The 19,267-nt window shown below is 60.1% G+C and overlaps 3 protein-coding genes across 5 annotated transcripts; 2 read left to right on the plus strand and 1 right to left on the minus strand.

Annotated features, from left to right (window-relative positions):
- The first annotated feature begins 411 nt into the window (after window positions 1-411).
- Window positions 412-7,081, plus strand: TMC6 (transmembrane channel like 6). Its single transcript, XM_062506096.1, has 20 exons — window positions 412-783; window positions 899-1,017; window positions 1,324-1,455; window positions 1,564-1,722; window positions 1,838-1,943; window positions 2,036-2,132; window positions 2,221-2,475; window positions 2,727-2,917; window positions 2,998-3,136; window positions 3,218-3,373; window positions 3,561-3,736; window positions 3,880-3,961; window positions 4,280-4,377; window positions 4,534-4,629; window positions 4,776-4,851; window positions 5,110-5,243; window positions 5,595-5,771; window positions 5,946-6,024; window positions 6,136-6,214; window positions 6,453-7,081. The coding sequence occupies exons 1-19, from the start codon at window positions 728-730 to the stop codon at window positions 6,205-6,207; spliced, it is 2,400 nt and encodes a 799-aa protein (XP_062362080.1). The 5' UTR covers window positions 412-727; the 3' UTR covers window positions 6,208-6,214; window positions 6,453-7,081.
- Window positions 7,082-8,080: 999 nt separating this feature from the next.
- Window positions 8,081-9,291, minus strand: ARL16 (ADP ribosylation factor like GTPase 16). 2 transcript variants are annotated; one of them, XM_062506226.1, is made up of 5 exons: window positions 9,207-9,291; window positions 9,003-9,058; window positions 8,807-8,920; window positions 8,531-8,646; window positions 8,081-8,414 (listed from the first exon to the last, which is right to left on the minus strand). In XM_062506226.1, the coding sequence occupies exons 1-5, from the start codon at window positions 9,289-9,291 to the stop codon at window positions 8,243-8,245; spliced, it is 543 nt and encodes a 180-aa protein (XP_062362210.1). In that variant the 3' UTR covers window positions 8,081-8,242. The 2 variants fall into 2 exon arrangements, 1 of the variants encoding a protein (XP_062362210.1); XR_009933843.1 differs by lacking the exon at window positions 9,207-9,291 and having other exon boundaries at window positions 8,291-8,573; window positions 8,807-9,158.
- A 70-nt stretch (window positions 9,292-9,361) lies between these two features.
- HGS (hepatocyte growth factor-regulated tyrosine kinase substrate) lies at window positions 9,362-18,237 on the plus strand. 2 transcript variants are annotated; one of them, XM_062506001.1, is made up of 21 exons: window positions 9,362-9,464; window positions 9,811-9,895; window positions 10,285-10,360; window positions 10,770-10,862; window positions 12,667-12,790; window positions 13,654-13,706; window positions 14,161-14,229; window positions 14,439-14,563; window positions 14,797-14,875; window positions 14,963-15,061; window positions 15,268-15,363; window positions 15,683-15,721; window positions 15,805-15,948; window positions 16,093-16,306; window positions 16,488-16,660; window positions 16,777-16,917; window positions 16,994-17,171; window positions 17,249-17,382; window positions 17,639-17,755; window positions 17,918-18,013; window positions 18,103-18,237. In XM_062506001.1, exons 1-21 carry the CDS (start codon window positions 9,428-9,430, stop codon window positions 18,205-18,207), a joined length of 2,277 nt encoding a protein of 758 aa, XP_062361985.1. In that variant the 5' UTR covers window positions 9,362-9,427; the 3' UTR covers window positions 18,208-18,237. The 2 variants fall into 2 exon arrangements, with proteins under 2 accessions (XP_062361985.1, XP_062361984.1); XM_062506000.1 differs by having other exon boundaries at window positions 14,797-15,061; window positions 16,096-16,306.
- The last annotated feature ends 1,030 nt before the right edge of the window (window positions 18,238-19,267 follow it).

The following is a 19,267-nucleotide window of genomic DNA, read 5'->3' on the forward strand; positions in this document are numbered from 1 at the left end:
CGCCTCGGCCGCCGACGGGCCTCGGTGAGCGCAGCCGAGGGGAAACGGGGGGTTCTGGGGGGCTCCCGCCGCCCCCAGCCGGTCCCGGGAGGCGGCAAGAGGGACGGGACGGTCAGGGCTCGGTAGGGTGGGTGCGGATTCGCACCCACGCGAGCCAGGGCCGGGCCGCGGGCGGCGGGAGCGCCGGAGAATGTTCGGTCGGTTCCCGGTATCGGTGGGGAGCGGGGCCTGACGGGGAGCCCCGGGGTGGCCACCACCAGCCCCAGGTAGCCCTAGCCCGCCCCGGGGCGGCTGCGGAGCCCGAGGGCGGTGGAGGAGGGAGACCAGGGGAGGAAGGAGACGGCGCTGGGCGGGAGAACACGGTGGGCGTCACGGGGGTCTTTGGTCCGATGTGCCCCCTTAGGGCCAGTCCGGGCCCTTCCCGACCCGAGCTCCGGTACCGGTGCTCGGAGGATTCGTGCCGGAGCCGAGGGGTCCCGGCACGGCGGGCGGAGCCCGCTCGGCGTCGGTACCGCCCCGTCCGCGGTCTCTTCCTTCCTGACGCTCGCTTGGGCTGGACCCGGGTTTAGTCCCAGTTTAGCCCCGCGGACTCCGCGCTCCCGCCTGCCCCCGCCCCGCAGCGCTTGGGAGCCGCGGAAACCGAGGGAGCCGTGGCCGGGGGGGGGCCGGGACCAGTCTGCTCACCACGGCAGGGCCCGTGTAGGAGGGACCCGCTCGGCCTCGCAGGATGTCCCAGCCGCCCTCCATCACCCTCCACGTCCCCGAGGGCGCCGAGAGCGATGGGTGAGTGTGACACTCCCCCCGCTGCCCTGCCGTGCCCTGGGACCTGCGTCCCAGGGGCTCGAGGCTCCCTGCAGGCACTGACTGTCCGTGCCACCATGTCCCTGTCTTCCTGCAGCCAGGAGCTCAGTCCGGACAATGAGAGAGCCCTGCACACCTCATTCCACCAACTCATCCTGGAGCAGAGCAGCTTGATCGAGGCAGGTCTGGAGCTGGAGTTGCAGGAGAGGAGCAGAGGTAAAGCGCTGCAGCCTCAGCCGGGGCAGGCTGGGGACAGTGTCTGTGCCCAGGGCCACCCTTCTGCTTGGGCCAGCTGCATCACGTGTCAGTGCTGTGGCCGGAGCATTTATAGGAGCCAGCTGATGCCTTGGCCAGTGCTGAGCAAGGCAGCCTAGGGCAGACCAGATCTTGGGGATGCAGAAAGCATCTCTGGTGAAGGGGGTACTCTGGGAAGAGCATGCACCTAGCCTCTATGCTGGAGCAGAGCAGCAAGGACACAGGGATGAGCCATGGGCTCTCTGCATCCTGACTTTCCCCTCCCAGAGTCCCCAGCCTGCTCGGCTACTCGAGATGCCTGTGTGGTGGCCTGGCCAGAGCCTGGGCAAGGTGAGGAGCACCCCAGCTACTCCTCTGCCACCCTGCAGATCTTAGCCAGCATGCCCAGCCGCACCATCGGTAGGTGCCACCCACGTTCCCACCCTTCCCCAGGTCCCAGAGCCCCTTGGAGAGCTCTCCTGCCCACCCTGCTCTCCCACCCAAACCCTGCTGTGCTCTGATCCACAGGACGCAGCCTTGGGGCCATCATCTCCCAGTACTGCAACCGCACGGCCCGGCTGCGGCGCCGCAGCAGCCGCCCACCGCTGCAGCAGCTCTGCCGCACGGCACGGCCCAGCCTGCGCCAGTACAACCTGGACACTGACCCTGCCAGTGCCACGCTGGAAGGTGAGGGTCCCCCAGACTGTGAGAAGGCAGTGCTGGCCACTGTCCCTACGCTGGGTTAGGGACAGGCATGCCGTGACCTGGCCGGCCGTGTCCCACTGAGCCCCTTGTGCCCCAGAGAAGCGAAACCTGCTGGTGAAGGAGCTGCTGAGCCTCTCACCCAGCCAGTGCAGCCACATGCTGCTCACCATGCCCCTCAGCCTGGCGGAGAAACGCATCCTCAGGTAGGACCGCTTCCATCAGCACCAGCTTGGCAGGACTCCCACAGCCGGAGCTGTCCCTGTGGTACCCTCTGACCTCCCTCTCTTCTGGGCAGGCGGCAGCTGAGTGGGCAGAGGGGCCCACTGGGGCAGCGTGCCCATCACTGGGCCCCCTTCTCACCCTGTGGTTGGCCCAAGTTCTGCGTCGTCCTTGTAAGTCAGGGACACAGGTCTGCACAGAGGCTGTGAGGGCTCCAGTGCAGACTCCAGCCCCACTGCTCTCCCTGTTTTCTTCTCCCAGGGCTGCCGAGGTCTCTGGTACAGGCTCCTGTCTCTGCTCCGCACTGCACAGCCCTGGCACTATGCCCTGAAGCAGATTGGTGGCCGCTTTGGCTCCAGTGTCCTCTCCTACTTCCTCTTCCTCAAGACACTCCTTATGTTGAACTTCTTTTCATTCTTCATCCTCCTGGCCTTCGTGGTGGTCGTGCAGGCTGTGTACCCCTCTGCATCAGTCAGCCCCCAGCCCTTCACTGGCCTCGAACTCCTCACAGGAGCGGTAAGCATGGCCCAGGCACCCCCAGGTCAGGGACTGCGCAAGCCTGGGGGGCAGCCCCACTTTCCCCAGGTAACAACACCCCAGTTCTTGCCCTCCTGGGCCCCAGGACCACCAGTGCTGTGGGTACACAAGGTGGTGCTGCCCCAGCCCAAGGCTCTGTGTCCCTGAGGCTGGCACAGAGGTGCCAGGCTAAGCAGGATGCTGCGAGCACACCGAGGTCACCGTGGGGCCCATCGCGTGCTTTCCTGCAGGGCTACTTCACACACTCACTGCTGTACTACGGCTACTACAGCAACGTGACCCTAAATGACCCCTGCACCTCCAGACCTAAGGGCAGCGTGTGCCCCCTTGCAGCCCCTTCCCTCCCATACAACTTGCCTCTGGCCTACCTGTTCAGTGTTGGGGTCTCCTTCCTTGTCACCTGCATCCTGCTGGTGTACAGGTGGGTCAGCAGCACCTGTGGCACTGCCAGCCTTCCCCTTCACTCAGCCCCAATCCCTGATGCCCTTCACCTCGCTGCAGTGTGTCTCGCTCTTTTCGGGGGAGCGTGGGAAGCTCCACAGGGGACTTGGCCATCAAAGTCTTCTGTGCCTGGGACTTCAAGGTGATGCAGAGGCGCTCGGTGAAGCTGCAGTGCGAGAACATCTGCACCCAGTTGAAGGTGGGTAGCAGGGAGATGCAAAACATCCCTGACCCCAACCTTGCACCAGTGCTTTGTCCATCACCTGCTGCTCTCTTCCAGGAGCTGCTGGTGGAGCAGCGCTCTCGCTCCCGCTCCCAGAGCCGCTGCCAGTGCCTGGGGCACTGCCTGGTGATGCTGCTGGCCTGGGTCCTGGCACTGGGCTTGGTGTCGGGCTGCATGCTGGCTGTGCACTACTTCTCCAAGCACATGCACACAGTGAGTGCCGCCTCTCACCTGGGATCCCCTGCCCTGGGGCTGGAGGGACAGGGCTGGGATACTGGGGAGAGAGGCAGGGACAGCCCCAGTGCAACTCTGCTCCTGGCCTGGGCATTTGCTGCTCTCCCCAAGGACTTCACATCTGGCTGCCAACAGCTATGTGCTCACTTCAGTACTTGCTCGCCAGGTTCAGCAGGAGCAACAAGTGCAGGGCAGTGGCAGATGGCAGCAAGAAGCCATTCTGCTGGTCCTGCCCCTTGTGGTGTCCCTCCTCAATGCCTTGATATCCCACCTGTACAACCTGCTGGCCATGTGGGAGAAGCAGGACTCCCCAGTGACACAGGTTTACGTGGCAATCATCAGGTGGGCTGGCTGGGGCTGTGGTGGAGGGAGTGTTCTGCACCTGTGGCAGGCAGGGAGGCTTTGGGGCCAGGCACCCCATCTGTGGGGCTTGGCTCCTCCATCCCCTGGGCTCAGGGACTTCTGGCACTGCTCCTGCTCCCCAGGAACCTCATCCTGAAGACAATGGTTCTCATCTTGCTGTGCTACCAGTGGCTCAGCCGGAGTGTTATCTGCTCAACAGAGGAGGTCAGCACCACTGCCTCAGAGCCATGGAGTACTGGGCTGAGCATGGGGCTGTGCAGGGAGCTGGTGGCATCTTCTCTATTAGACATCAGGAAGAAATTCTTCCCTGTGAGGGTGGTGAGGCTCTGGCATAAATTCCCAGAGAAGCTGTGAGTGCCCCATCCCTGGAACTGTTAAAGGCCAAATTGGACACAACTCAGAGCAGCATGTTCTAGTGAAAGGCTGTCTGCCCGTGGTAGGGTGGGGAAAGAGATGAGCTTTAGGGTTCCTTCCAACCCAAACCATTCTGTGATGCTATGCCACACCTGATTGTTTCTACAGTGCTGGGAGACATGTGTGGGACAGGACCTGTATCGCTTCATGGTGATGGATTTCATATTCACCTTGCTGGATACGCTCTTTGGGGAGCTGATCTGGAGGTAATGTACCCCAAGACATGTCCCCCCACCGGTGTGGTGACACCCCTGCATGGGCCCAGCTCTCTGGTGCACCCAGGCTCTGCTGCCATCAGAGGGGGCAGGTAGGGTGTGAAGTCCCCCCAGGCAGTGTGGGAGCAGAGTTCCACTTCTACCCAGGCTAATCCTAGAGAAGAGGCTGAAGACGAAGCAGAGGCCAGAGTTTGATATTGCCCGAAATGTGCTGGAGCTGATCTATGGGCAGACCCTGACCTGGTGAGATGTTTCTGCCTGGTGTGGCTCCTTCCTCTGCTGGCAAATGCCTTGTAGTCCCCAGGAGCCCTGTGGGTGCTGTAGCTGTGCCCACCGCTCTCTCCCCTGGGGCTCAGACCCAGACAAGCTCATCTTCCTACTGCTCCCAGGCTGGGCATTCTCTTCGCTCCACTCCTGCCAGCTGTGCAGATGCTGAAGCTGCTGCTGCTGTTCTATATCAAAAAGGTGATTCCCCCACCCCTGCAACTCCCCATTGGGTGAAACTGCAGTGACACTGTGCCCTGTCACCATCAGCCTCTGCTGCAGCAGTGGTGCCACGTGGAACTGCCTCGTCCTGATGGAACTGAGTGGGGTTCTTGGGGACAGGATATCACCGAGCTCACTCTGCTCCCACTGGGAGGGAGGGAGGGGACAGCAAGGTGCAGACTGCCCTCCAGGAGCGGTGTCCATGGCAGCCCACGGGACTCTGCTCCCTATCCACAGACCAGCCTGATGCGGAACTGCCAGTCCCCCAGCAAGCCCTGGCAAGCATCACGCATGAGCACCATGTTCATCACTCTGCTGTGCTTCCCCTCCTTCCTGGGTGCAGCTGCCTTCCTCTCCTACACCATCTGGTCGTGAGTACCCATGAGGCCATGGCTCAGGGCACAGGGCCCCTGGCTGCCTGGAGAAGGAGGGGCTGGGGAGACCATGGCCCCTGTCCCTGGCATCCCCTGGCTGCAGGCTGTGAGGTGCTGCCCCAGGCACGGGATGTGCCTCCAAGCTGCTGGCTCCTGCTCACTTCCTCCAGCTGTTCCTGGTACAGGAGGCAGGGACAAGGACTCCCCTGTCCAGCCCTGGAGATGCCAAGGACAGTGGGGCTGGATGCCTGGGGGGCTGGACATCTGAGACAGGCTGTGCCCTGGGCTGGGGCCAGTAGTTGCTGGGCTGCCCATTGCTCTGAATGCCCTGTTGGTCTGTTTGGTCAGGGTGCAGCCCTCAGAAACCTGCGGTCCCTTCCGTGGGCTCGAAACCATCTACAAGTCAGGGAAGAGGTGGGTGCTAGTGCTGGAGAAGTCCAACCCCAACATCACCTGGTTTGCCTGGCTCTACCAGCATGTCTTGGAGAACACCTGCCTCCAGTTCTTCATGTCTGTGGCCCTGATGTGAGTATGGACCCGAGCCCAAGGCTGAACCCCAGGCCCTCACTTTGAGGGTCCTGCTGCCACAGACCTGAGAGGGGCTGAGAGCCAAGGCCCTGTGCCCTATCCCAGTGCTAGAAGCACAGTGTCCCTCAGCTTCCTGCCTGGCTGCCACCATCCCATCCTCTGTCATTGCAGAGCTGTGATCTACTTCAACATCCAGGTGGTTAGAGGCCGCCGGAAGGTCGTCTGCCTGCTGCAGGAGCAGATTGCCAATGTGCGTGAGCACTGCCCCTGCCCGTCCCCGCTGCTTCACAGCCTGCTGCAGCCCCAGCACTGCCACTCAACCTCCCCACTGTTGCTGACTGCACGGTCTCTGATGTTACAGGAAGGGGAAGATAAGGTATTTCTCATCCAGAAGCTTCACTCCGTTTATGAGCAGAGACACAGACGTTCCTGAGTCCCAGGTGAGGCGAGCATGAAGGGCAGTGGGGAGGGGCTGCCAGGCTGTGAAGGGCTACCCAGAGCTCAGCCATGTGCATGGGTGTTCCTCTGCCTCTCCCAAGGGATGCATGATCCTTGGTGTTACTGAGGCCCAGGGACAGGGAAAGAGGACGGAGGCAGGTGTGGGACAAGGACCTGGAGAGAGATGACACTTAAGAGCCCCCTCTCCCTCATGGGGTCTTAGGCACTCTGTCCTGTTAGTGCCACAGGAAGGAACGGGATGGAACAGACTCTGCTTGTAGCTGGGACTGAATCTGCCCATCACTGCACAGCGCTGGAAGCTGGGGAACCATGGAATGCTGAGGAAGATCCTCCCCTCTTGCCACAGCCAAGGACCCATTGGGGCATGTCACTGGGAACACTGCATCGCAGGGATGCAGGAGCCGCTGAGATGAAGTAGGTACAGGACTGCTGTCACACCCCAGGGCACAGCTCCATGCAGGACTGCCTCACCAGCACAACTCTGCTCCATGGGGGCTCACTACTTGCAGAGAGCAGCTCTTCAGCTCTCCCTCCTGCCAGTGTGCACTCAGCTGTTTACAGAATCCTTTGGGGATCATGGAGCTTTCTCCACAACCACCTTCACACTGCCTAGGGAAAAGCATGTATGGAGCCAGGAGCTGCCAGGCATGGACCCAGCTCCAGCCCAGTGCCTGGCTGGACCAGCTGGCCAACTCCAGTCCCACAAACAAGGTCACTGGGCCACCCCCAGGAGCCTTGCACCCACTGCACTGATTGGTGGGATGGATTTGAAGAATCACCGTGATGCCGAGTGCTGGGCTGGGCAGGGACTCTGGGCTCAAGCTGACCTGGCCCATTAAAGCTCTGCTGTGCAGGAGTGCTCTGGCTAGTATCTGGACATGTTGAATTGGAAGCAGGCAGGTAGGGTTGGTGGGTCAGTGCTGTTCATGGTAGTGACTCAGCAGCAGTTCCAGGGTGTGCTCGGGCTCCTTGGCACCACCTGCTTTCCCATAGGGCTGCCTGGGGCAGAGCCCAGCTCAGCCCACACTGCTGGAGCAAAGGCCACTGCCACCCCACTTGCCACTTATCATCATGGTGCAATAGCTGCAGCCCCCAGCAGCAAGAGCCAGTCCTCCCCATGTCACGCTGTTGGCAGCTCCAGGCCCTGGGCTGGCAGCTGCCCCAGTGCCACAGCACTGACAAGCCCAGGGCAGGGTGTTATGTGGCACGTGCCAGGACCAGGCAGCCACCAGTAGCCTGTGCCTTGGCACCAGGGCTGCCAGCTGAGGTAGCTGTGTGCCTGGCTGGGCTGGGCTGGGCTGGGCCATCATTGTGGGCACAGGGCAGGTTACCAGCACAGATAGACGCTGCTTAGTGTGGGCACACAGCAAGTTCTCCAGACAGCCCCAGCTCTTCCTGGGGTGCATTAGGAAAAGCATTGCTAGCAGGTCAAGGGAGGTGATCCTGCCCCTCTGCTCAGCCCTGCTGAGGCTACAGCTAGCCCAGAGCTAGCAAGTGAGACATCCCTGACTGCAACACCCGTCACTGGCCTTGCCCTAAATCCTGACATCCATCCAATCCTTCCACATCTTCCCCAAGGTCACCCCACTGTGCTTGGGCTGGCATGAGGCTTACATGGCCAGAGCTGCTGGCAGGATCCCCATGAGCACTCAGTCTTAAACCCAGGGGCCCTTGCCCACCCCTACTGTGCTTAGCTCAGCTCAGGTCCTGCTGCAGCCTCCAGCCCCACTGCAGGAACCACTCCTGTGTCTGGACGTGCCAGCACTATGTGGCCTCTGTGGCTTCTACTTGTCCCTTCCCCAAAAGCCCAGGGTTTCCTCCCCAGACACAGGGCAGCCACCAGCCTGGACAATCTGATGGGAGTTTTACTCTGAAGTCCTACAGGGATCCAGTCCATCAACAGCCCACGGCACTGTCCTGGGCTCGCCAAGGCAGGGCAGCTGCTCCTTCGCCACCTTCTGTGACACGGTTATCCTGGGCTCTGCTCCCAGCCCCTGGCAGGGCTGGGGTCAGCAGGGGTCTTTGAGGGCGGCCCGAAGCCACTGCAGGACATCAGCCAGGCCGGTGCCATCGCGGGCGCTGGTCGCCAGCATCGTGATGGGCTGTGTAGCACAGGACACGATGTCCTGCATGCGGAACAGTGACTTCATCTCCACCAGGGACATGTAGCAGGGCAGGTCACTGCGATGGGGAGAGGGGAGCTGCATCAGCCAAGCACCGCGGCTCCCCTGCCCGGCCCAGCCCCGGGCACAGCCGCTGCTCCCTGGCACCTCCACCCTCTGGGTGACGCTCCTCACATCTTGTTGAAGAGGACCAGGACAGGCACAGAGGCGAGCGGTGCTGCAGAGAGCACAGAGAGCAGCTGGATGCAGGACGAGGAGACCTGGGTGGGATTGGAGGCATCCACCACGAACTGAAGGGAAGAAGGGAAAGCAGGGTGCGGTGTGCCGAGAGCAACCCCGGGCCGGGCTGGGCCGGGCCAGAGCAGGGCACGGAAGGGGGAAATCCCACTACGGGGCGAACCCGAGGGGACCGACCCATTCCAGCCCCGACGGGTCCCCGGTGCTGCTCACCAGGAGAGCGCTGCACTCGCTGTAGTAGCTGGGCCAGATGGGGCCCATGCAGCCGCCCAGCTCCCGCACGGTCACCTTCCGCGGCAGCCGCAGGTCCGTCAGGTTGGTGCCCACCTGCGCGACAGGCGCCGGGCTGGTTGCGGCCGTGCCCCGGAGCTCCCCGGCCGTGCCCCGGAGCCCCCCGGGCCGCACCTACCGTGGGCAGCGTGGCCGGAGGCTCGCCCAGCTCCGCGGGCTCCTCGGCGCTCAGCTGTGCCTCGCGTTAAGGACACGGCGGCTCCGGGAACGGGCCGGGGGTGAGGTCCGCCCGGGCCCCGGCCCGCCCTCCACCGGCCCGGCCCGGCCCGGCCCTCCCCTCCCCACGTCCCCGGTGCCCCGGTCCCTCGCTCCCCATGGATATGGCGCAGCCGCCGCACCAGGAGGCTCTTGCCACCGCCCGCCGCCCCCAGCAGCAGGAGCGTGGGCGGGGAGCGCCCCGCGGCCATGGCGGAGCCGCCCCGCGGAAGCGGCACCGCCCGGCGGAAGCCGGAAGCGGAAGTGCCGCGACGGGGCGGGGGCGGGGGAGGGACCGGGACGGAGCGATCGGGCCGGAGCGGACCGGGCCGGCGGCGGGCGGACGCCATGGGGCGCGGCGGCGGCACCTTCGAGCGGCTCCTCGGTACCGGCGCGGCTCCCTCGGCGGGCGGGACGGGAACCGGGTCGGGGTCCGCAGCACTCGGCCCCGGGAGCAGGCGGGCCCAGAGTACGGCACCGGTTGGGCCGGGTCGGGTTGCGGTACCGCAGCCTGTTGGCGCCTGGGAGGAGCGGCAGCGGCGGGGCCGAGGTTACCGAGCGCCCGAGGGTGCCCGAAGCGGGAGGGTCGGTGCTCTCCGGTGAAATCGGGGTTTGTCCCTGAGCCTCGGGGCAGCGCCACGCCCGGAGCCCTCGCAGGGACGCGTCGGTGGCGGAGCGGAGCCGCGGGCTCAGCGCGGCTCACGGCGGTCTGGTGGGTTCGTTCACTGCAGATAAGGCCACGAGCCAGCTCCTGCTCGAGACAGACTGGGAATCCATCCTGCAGATCTGCGACATGATCCGTCAGGGGGACACGCAGTAAGTGCTCCTGGGCTTTTCGACATGCTGTGGGCACAGCTCTGCTGCGTGCACAAGGAAGAAGACCCTTCCAGGGTGCCAGCCCGTGGTAGCACGCATCTCGGTGTACCCTTCTATGAGAGCATCCGAGGGGCTGTATAGCATACCTGATGTGTTGGCGTGCTTCCCAGATCCTGGGAGCTGCAGATTACCCCTGGCCTGAAATCCTTAGGGAAACTGAAGCTTGAATGCACTTATTCCTTCCCTGTTCCACTCAGCAAATCATGTGTTCCATGTCTAACTGTGCCCTTCATGTCAGGGTGGGCATTGGTGGATTTTCAGCAGCAGGTGGGATCTCCCCTCAGATCCTTGATCCCCTGAGAACATGTCCCCTCTTCTCCCCTACCCAGAGCGAAATATGCTGTCAACGCCATCAAGAAGAAAGTGAATGACAAGAATCCCCACGTGGCCCTGTACGCACTGGAGGTAACAGCACCTGGCTGGGAGCACAGCAGTGGCTTCTGACTACCTGTCTTGAGGCTGCACAGGTTCTTGCAGCACAGCGTGGAGCCAGCCTCTTCCTGACTCTGGCACAGAGATTTGGGGTTGATCAGGCCAGGACCTTCATGTTTTAGTTCCATCTTGGCTTTGGAACAGGCAAAGCTGAGACTTGGGCTGCTCTCCCAGGGGTTGGTTTCCACAGAGCAGAAGGCCCCCAGCCCCCCACAGCAGTGAAGGACAGCTGACTCCCAGTGCAGGGAGTGAGTTGACATGGCCCCAACACACCTCATTGCTTCAGTAGTGCCTCATGTTAAGCCTGTAATGTGTGCTGGGACCCCCACAAGTTGCAGGGGAGGCAGGGAGCTGTTGGCTGATGTTGTCTTGGCCCTTGCAGGTCATGGAGTCAGTGGTCAAAAACTGTGGCCAAACAGTCCATGATGAGGTGGCCAATAAACAGACGATGGAGGAGCTGAAGGAAATACTCAAGGTAAATAGATTTATTTTACTGGCTTTTTTTTTTCCTATGGAAAAGCAGCAGCAGCAGGAAGAAACATGTGTGTTCTCTCATGTGTCCCCTTTGGGTAAGGAGCAGAAGGGAAACTGGAAATGCACTTCAGAAAGGAGCAAACTATCGTGTGGTGTGAAAGCGTGATTGTAGGCAGTGCAGGAAGGCTTCTAGGAAGAGCAGAGGTTTGTCTGTACTGTGAAATGACAGGAATGTACTGCAGAGGTGTGGGCTGTGCCATGGTAAATGCTCCTGGATGCAACACTTGGGTTGGGACAGCAAAAGAAAACAGATGATGGCGTGGCATCTTTACCATGGACCTGGGATGTGGCAAGGTGAATTCCCTCTCGTGGGACAATGTGAGACACGTAGGCAGGTAAAGCACAAAGGAAAAACCAACTGGAGCTGCCTCTGTGTCACAGCCATTTCATTGGCCTGTGGAGTTGTTCTGGAGCTCTGCAGGATGTGGCCATGGCTGCTGGCACTGACAAGTTGTTACAATCTATCACCAGTCTGATGCCTCCTGGAACTTGGTGTCCTTGGACTGGGGAATTGCTTTAGTGGAGTGGAAATGAGAACTCCTGTCTGCCGCTCCCAACTCAGAACAGCAATGCCCAGACAAGAGCTTATTAGCATCGTACTGTTCCTTCCTTACAGCTTCTGTCTTCCACCAGAAATAAACAATCAGGTGACCCAGATCCTTGAAGGACAAGCTGTGTGAGTCCTGTCACCTCGCACAGCAAGCAGGGTGTCTCCTGTCACCTTCCTGTTAGGGCTGACTCAGTCTCCATGCAGGATCTCCCGAGGCAGGAACACTGCCATAGCATGACAGCCAGGTATGGTAGCACAGCTGCTCCAAGGGCTGAGGAGATCGAATCAGATCCAGGGATTTTGTGATTCTCTCAGTCCTTGCCTGCCTCAGGAGTTTCACAACTGCCCCATTCTCTTCCCACATTTGGAACTTTGCTGCTTGTGAACACCCAGTGCTGGTAAAACAGTCCAAGTTCTGATGAAGTTCAGGGCTGTAACATGTATGGAATGCAGGATTTTGCCAAATGTTCTAGAAGTTGGAGCTCCAGGAATTGTCAGTGATGCTGTGTGGGCCGAGGTCTTGGCTAAAATCAGAGCTTCACAGTGCTCCTGTGCTTCCTGGGGATTTCTGGAACAGCCGGTCATGTGGATGTGATCACTTGGGCAGCTGATGACACAGCGGCTCTGAGGCTGGCTGAGGTCACAACAGGCTTGCCAACTTTTCTCCAGTTCCTTGAAGTGTTATGCAGTTGCCCCTGCATGCAAAGGGCATCTGTCCCAGCTGTCTTCACTGTCACATCTGAGATGGCTTTGAGTATTCCTGGAATGGAGGTGCTGACACTCTCCAGGCACCCCCCACCACTGTCAGTGGGCAGGCAAAGTGGGCTGTGCTGTACTGGCCAGGGGTTCCCACCATGTTCTGTGTGTGGGATGGGTGGCTCTGGTGAGGGCTTGGGCAGAGCTGCTGGGCATTTGCTGTAAGCATCGAGGCCACAGCTCTGTTCAGGTGGTCTGTGCTGCTCCAAAGGACATTCTGTTGTTTTTACTGGCGGGGAGAGTGGGGTAGCTGGAGGGGTTTGTTGTCTGTGCTGTGCATTGTCCTCACTGCAGGTTTCTGACAGCTCTTAATTCTCCCGAGTATTCTAAAGTCTCTTTCCTGAGTGGTATTTCTGGCTTCTCTTCAGGGGGTTCACACCATCCTTTGGGTTTCAGGGACATTTTCTCAGATGTTTTTTTCTCCTCCCTTCCTGTGCAGAGGCAAGTGGAGACCAGTGTCCGCAGTAAGATCCTATACCTCATCCAGGCCTGGGCTCATGCCTTCCGCAACGAGCCCAAGTACAAGGTGGTGCAGGACACCTATCAGATAATGAAGGTTGAAGGTGAGGATTGTGGCCATAGGTGAGGGGACACCTGGTGAAGCAGCTCTGCTCTGCAGGAGCCTTGGCAGTTCCGTGCCTGGTGTGAGCAAAATCTGGACTTGCAGCACTGAACTCGTCCTGGTTCCCAATACCCAATGAACCCTTCAGGGTGACTAAATCCTGCTGCAGACATGGGACAGTCCAGTGATCCCAGGACCAGGACAGCCTTGCTCTGGGCCTCCAGTCCAGCCAGTGCCTCAGGGCTGGCAGGGAGACCTGAAAAGCAGCAGCTGCAACTGGTGTTGGGGAGACTGGCAGCCAGTCATCATGTCCTCTGGGAGGGATTTGCTGTGGGACTGTTCCTTCCTCACAGGCTTTTGTTCCTGCTCCCAGGATAGGTCCACATTCCCACTTGATGACACAGTGTTGGTGTGACATTTTCCCTTCTGTCCCAGGACAGCAGTGTCCACTTCAAGGCCAAGGACACGCTGCTGCCTCTGCTTCCTTCTGTGCACCACAAACTCTGCAGGCAGTGGCACAAGCTTGGAGGGTCGGTCCACCACCCTGAGCTGGTGGTGCCAAACTCTGGCCCTTCAGGGGCTGAAACTCACAGCCCTGCCTGCCCATCCAGTGGGCTTTTTTATCCCGCAGTTCAAAGTACTGAGAAATAATAAACCTTATCCAAAGGCCTGTGATGTCCCTTGTGGGTGTGTAAGGAAAACAACTGGGGATTGTCCTCAGACCAGGGCTGAGGGGAGACAGAGGGAGGTACTGGTCAAGACAAGAGGTGGTGCTGAGCTGCCACCTATAGTATGAGGTGGCAGGCACATGGCCTCCCTGTGCCAGAGGATTCCTCTCACAACAGGGCTCCATTTCTCCTGCAGGTCACGTCTTCCCGGAGTTCAAGGAGAGCGATGCCATGTTTGCTGCAGAGAGGGTGAGCTCTGTGGTGGGGGGGAGCAGCTGGGACTGTTGGACAGACCTGCTTTCCCATCCCCTTCCTGCCAAACCTGAAGGTCTAGCATTCCTCTGTTTCATGAGGATCGGAGACCTTGCTGGGAGAACTGACCAGGACAGGGAGTCAGAGCCATCATTCCTCCTGCTCACTGACCTTGCAGGAGCTTGGCAGGCTGGGCGTGGCAGCAGGGCATTGCTGAAGTGATTGCTGTGCAGACACTTTCCTAGCAAATCTTGTACTGACTAGGAAAGCATCACGTGTTCTGAGGAACACGAGAGGAGATAACTTGTGGGGATTAATATTTCCTGTTGAGCTGCAAATGCCTCCAGTGTCCCCCGTGAGATATGAGGGCCCCAGTAGCCATCAGAGCTCCTGAAATGCCCAGTGCCAGTGCACTCCTCCCTCCTTATGCAATTTCCCTTGACCCCTGCAGGCTCCAGACTGGGTGGATGCAGAGGAGTGCCACAGGTGCCGAGTGCAGTTTGGCGTTGTGACACGGAAGGTGGGTGCTGTTCCTGCCCCTCTGGGCTCCCTGCTCTACACAGCCCTTGGGACTTGCAGGACTCCCTGCAGGACTTGCTGTGTGGAAGTGTGTTGGGGACAGACCACGTTTCCCGCTGCTGGCAGGGCAATGACAGGAGTGTCTGGGTGATGTTAGCTAAAGGAGAAGGAATGTCTTGCCACTGTAGTCATGTCTCCTCTCCTTCACAGCACCACTGCCGGGCCTGTGGGCAGATCTTCTGTGGAAAATGCTCCTCCAAGTATTCCACCATCCCCAAGTTTGGGATTGAGAAGGAAGTGAGAGTCTGTGAGCCCTGCTATGAGCATCTCAACAAGTCAGTACCCTTCGTGGTGGGTTTCTTTGCCTGCGACAGCTGGGACTTTGAGGGGGGAAGCAAGGTGTGGAACTAGCTCCCTGCAGAGCACAGTGAGGGCTTCCCAGGCTGTGCAGGCTGGGCTGGGCTCTCTTCCTTCCTGGGAGTGGGGCTTGCTGCTGAAACATTGTGCAGAGCCGGGCTCTGATGTGGAGGAGGGAGCATTCAGTCCATACTGTCACCTGTCACTACAGGAAAACTGAGGGTAAAGCTGCTGCCACCTCTGAACTGCCCCCTGAGTACCTGACCAGCCCCCTCTCTCAGCAGTCCCAGGTGAGTGGCTGCCCCGTAGGTGATCTGGTGATCCTGACCTGTTTGTTGATCTCAGTACTGACCACCTCCTCATCTTTCCACTTCCAGCTGCCTCCAAAGCGTGATGAGACAGCTCTGCAAGAGGAGGAGGAGCTCCAGCTGGCTATTGCCTTGTCTCAATCAGAGGCTGAGGAGAAGGAGAGAATGGTTTGTTCACTGCTGGGATCTGGGAGGGGTTGTTGCTCTTCAGCCCAGCTGTGCTGGGCCATAACAGATGTCTGGGCATATCCTGGTGTGAGCCAGGCACAAAGCCTGTGGAATGAGAGGATGAAAGCAGAGCCAGGCACAGTGTGTTGTGGTTGGTTTGGAGAAGCCTGGACTATTCCCTGAGTTGGGAATTTTCTCTTTTGCAGAGGCAGAAAACAACCTACTCCATGTACCCTAAGGCTGAGCCCACTCCTGTCACGTCGTCGGCTCCCCCGGTCAGCACGCTCTACTCCCCGCCTGTGGTATGTCTGCGGCAGCTCCTGTACATGACCTGGCTGGACACAGGCCACTTCTGAGCCCAAGTCTGCCCTGATTGTATCCAATTTAATCCCCATACTGAGGGAAAATATTTGCCCCATTCAACCCCTTGCTCGTTCTGTGTTCTGGGCAAGAGGGTGTATTCTCAGCCAGGACTTAGGTGCCTCCACTGCCTCCCAGCTTGTGTCCCCTTTGAGGTTCTCCCTGGTGGTCATACATGGCCAGGTCCAAGCTGAACGTCTGTGTGGGACCTGGGGATCTCTGGTTTTGATGAACTGCATTTCTCCATTTGTCTCTTTCCAGAATTCCTCTGCTCCCTTGGCTGAGGACATTGACCCAGAGGTAAGGATCCTGGTTCTGCTAGTCTGCAGCACAGGCTTGCTCCTGCAAGGCAGTGACGCTCATCTTCCTTCTCTTCCTGGCAGCTGGCTCGGTACCTGAACCGCAACTACTGGGAGAAGAAACAGGAGGAGGTTCGCAAGAGCCCCACACCATCAGCACCCCTGTCCTTGACTGAGCCAGCTGTGCAGCCTGGGGAAGCCCACCCTGCCCCTCTTGGGGTGGTTGAGGTAAGAGGGGGTCTGGGCCTGCATCTGGTACCTACTGAGGGGCAAGAAGCACACAACTCTGGGGCTCTGCAGGCTGGCTACTGGCTCTTGGCACTGGGAGGTCACAACTGACTGGCTGCCCTACCCATCCTTCCTTCCTTCCAGCAGCAGTACCAAAATGGGGAGTCCGAGGAGAACCACGAGCAGTTCCTGAAGGCGCTGCAGAACGCAGTCACCACATTCGTCAACCGCATGAAGAGCAACCACATGCGAGGCCGCAGCATCACCAACGACTCCGCCGTGTTGTCCCTCTTCCAGTCCATCAACAACATGCACCCACAGCTGCTGGAGCTGCTCAACCAGCTGGACGAGCGCAGGCGTGCGTGGGAGCTGGGGGAGCTGCTGGCCCTGGGCGTGGGTGGGCAGCAGCCATGGCTTCCATGGTGTCTGGGTTCAGCACGCCCATGACACAGTCTCACCAGAGAGAAGCTCATGTCGAGTGCAGGGGCAGTCCAGGTGTTCTGTCTCCATGTTCCTGAGACTGTTCCTTCCCTCCCCAGTGTACTATGAAGGCCTGCAGGACAAACTGGCCCAGATCCGGGATGCACGTGGGGCTCTGAATGCGCTGCGGGAGGAGCACCAGGAGAAGCTGCGCCGTGCAGCGGAGGAGGCAGAGCGGCAGCGTCAGATCCAGCTGGCACAGAAGCTGGAGATCATGAGGCAGAAGAAGCAGGTGAGGCAGGGAAGCATGTCCAGGGTGCCTGCACCGTGGCCCAGCATAAGGATGGCTGCCCTGGTAGGAGAGGTGTGGTTTTGTGGCTGCCAGCCACCACAGCCCTGTTCCCACAGGAATATCTGGAGATGCAGCGTCAGCTGGCCATCCAGCGCCTGCAGGAGCAGGAGAAGGAGAGGCAGCTGCGTCTGGAGCAGCAGAAGCAGACCATCCAGATGAGAGCTCAGATGCCAGCTTTCTCACTGCCTTACGCCCAGGTACAGCTGCTGGGGTAGGCTCCCCCGACAGGTTCCAGGGACTGCAGCTTTAAGCTGGCTTTCCTTTTCCCAACAGCTTCAGGCCATGCCCGCAGCCGGTGGGGTGATCTACCAGCCCTCTGGGCCCACCAGCTTCCCTGGCACCTTCAGCCCAGCTGGCTCTGTGGAGGGCTCTCCCATGCACAGCGTGTACATGAACCAGGCTGCACAGGGGGGAACTGGCCCATACACTGGCATGCCCGTCACCGGGACTGGTACGTTGGGCAACTTGGTCCCTGGGGATAGGGGTGAGCCCAAGGTGGGTGCACCAACCTCTGCTCTCTCCACCCAGATCCCAGCATGGTGAATGCCTACATGTACCAGCCAGGTGCCAGCAGTGGGCAGGGGCCTCAGCAGGGGCCAGCGGTGCCCACCACCACCCCTGCATATTCATCCTACCAGCCCACACCAACACAGGGCTACCAGGCAAGTGAGGCAACACAGCCTGCAGCCAACTGGGACAAGGGCTGGGGGGTTCTGTGGGGCTGGGCAACGTACCCAAACTCAGCAATGGGATCTCTGAGCGGGAGGGAAGAATGGGCTGTTTGGTTCCAGATCTCCAGATCTGCTGCTCTTGCTGTGGAAGTAGGCTGGAGTTAGATCCAGTTCTGGGCTCAAGGTCCTTGTCTGGAGATGTGAGCCACTGCTGCCTGTGCCACCTGTCACCAGCCTCTCCCCACAGACTGCAGCCTCACAGTCGCAGAGCATCCCAGCCATCTCCCAGGCACCCCAATCGGGCACCATGGGCTACATGGGCAACCAGTCTGTCTCTATGGGCTACCAGCCATACAGCATGCAGGTGAGGACTCCCTGCTTGGGCACGGGGCAGCAAGGTATGGCTGGGCTCCAGCCCATGGAGCTATCCTGGGGTAGGTCTGGTGGAGGCTGGGGCAATCACCACTGCCCTGTGGGTGCTGTATGAACCCCAGCCCCTCTGACACCCACCCCCTCGTTCCCGTAGGGTCTCATGTCTGCCCTGCCAGGCCAGGACACAGCTTTGAGCAGCCTGCCAGCCCAGCAGTCCTACCTGCCTGGGCAGCAGCCCCTCTACCAACAGGTGAGTGCCACCAGCCCAGGGGGTCAGGACCCAGTGAGGCACTAAGCTAATGAAGCCACACACTAACAAAGCTGTTTCTTCTGCTCCAGGTGGCCCCAGCTGGCCCCCCGCCCCCGCAGCAGCCCCCACCAGCACCTGCCCCCGGACAGCAGCCCCCAGGCAGCGGAGAGGCGCAGCTCATCTCGTTTGACTGATCACGGCCACAGGGCACAGGGATCTCGGGGGTCCCGTGGGTCCAGTGTAACACTACTCTTCATCCAAAATCACTCTGTACTTCGACTACTCGTCCTGCCCCCCGGCCCCATGCCCCAGGGCCGGTGGGGCCATTGGCTCCTACGGCCGGCTTTGGGGACCAAGGGGCAGGGGTGCAGCACCTCATGCCCTGCAGCCTGGGGCAGCAGCCCCCCGGCTCACCCACGTACCCTCGGCAGCTGGCGGCCCCTGGGCCCGGGCGGGAGCTCGCCTCGCCCCGGGATTTGTGGCGCAAGCCCCGAGGGCACAGCGCTCCAGCCCCGCCCGGTCCCCGGAGCCAGCTTTGCCCCATCCCCGCTGAGCCCCGCTCCCTGCAGCGCCTCACGGGCCCGGGGCCCTTCGCCGGGCAGGGCCTGTCCCCGTTCCCGCCCCTCTCGGCGGAGACCGAGCGCTATCGGTGACAATAAAGTGTTGGAACCAGCTGCGGCGTCCTGTGCTGCGCCCACCGGGGCATCCTGCCAGCGAACCGGGCAAATGGCAGCCAAGGGGTGGCAGCAGCTCCGGGGTGCAGAGCCCTTTACACTTTCCCCCGCACTACTGGCCAGCTTCAGCTCAAATTGAGCTTTGGCCACGTAAATTTCCTTCCTACAGTGTCTAGAGTATTTCTATGCTGTAGATGCATAAAAGTTATTAGGCTTTAATGGAGCTTTAGAATGTATTACTGCAGTTAGGGAAAGTCAGAAAATGACAAGTCTTTCAGATTTTATTTTTGTTTCTTTTAATTTGCACTCATTATGCTTCAATTCTACATTATCCATGGTGTACAGTGTAGAAATATAACCAATTCTCCTTCCAAACATTCCGGAGAGGAAGTAATTTCTGTTCCTTCAGGCATGAAAATTTTTCTATTCTTACTTAGAAATGATAAATAGTAATGCATTTATTATGATCGATCTGCTTTTCCGCAGCCCCGGTTTTGCCTACATCTCCCATCGCACACCGTTTCGCTGCCGCTCTGTCCCGATTGGCTCCCGGTCGGTCCCGAGCGCGGCGCGGGGCCCG

This window comes from Cinclus cinclus, chromosome 20 (genome assembly GCF_963662255.1).
Source record: "Cinclus cinclus chromosome 20, bCinCin1.1, whole genome shotgun sequence".
Lineage (NCBI taxonomy): Eukaryota > Metazoa > Chordata > Aves > Passeriformes > Cinclidae > Cinclus > Cinclus cinclus.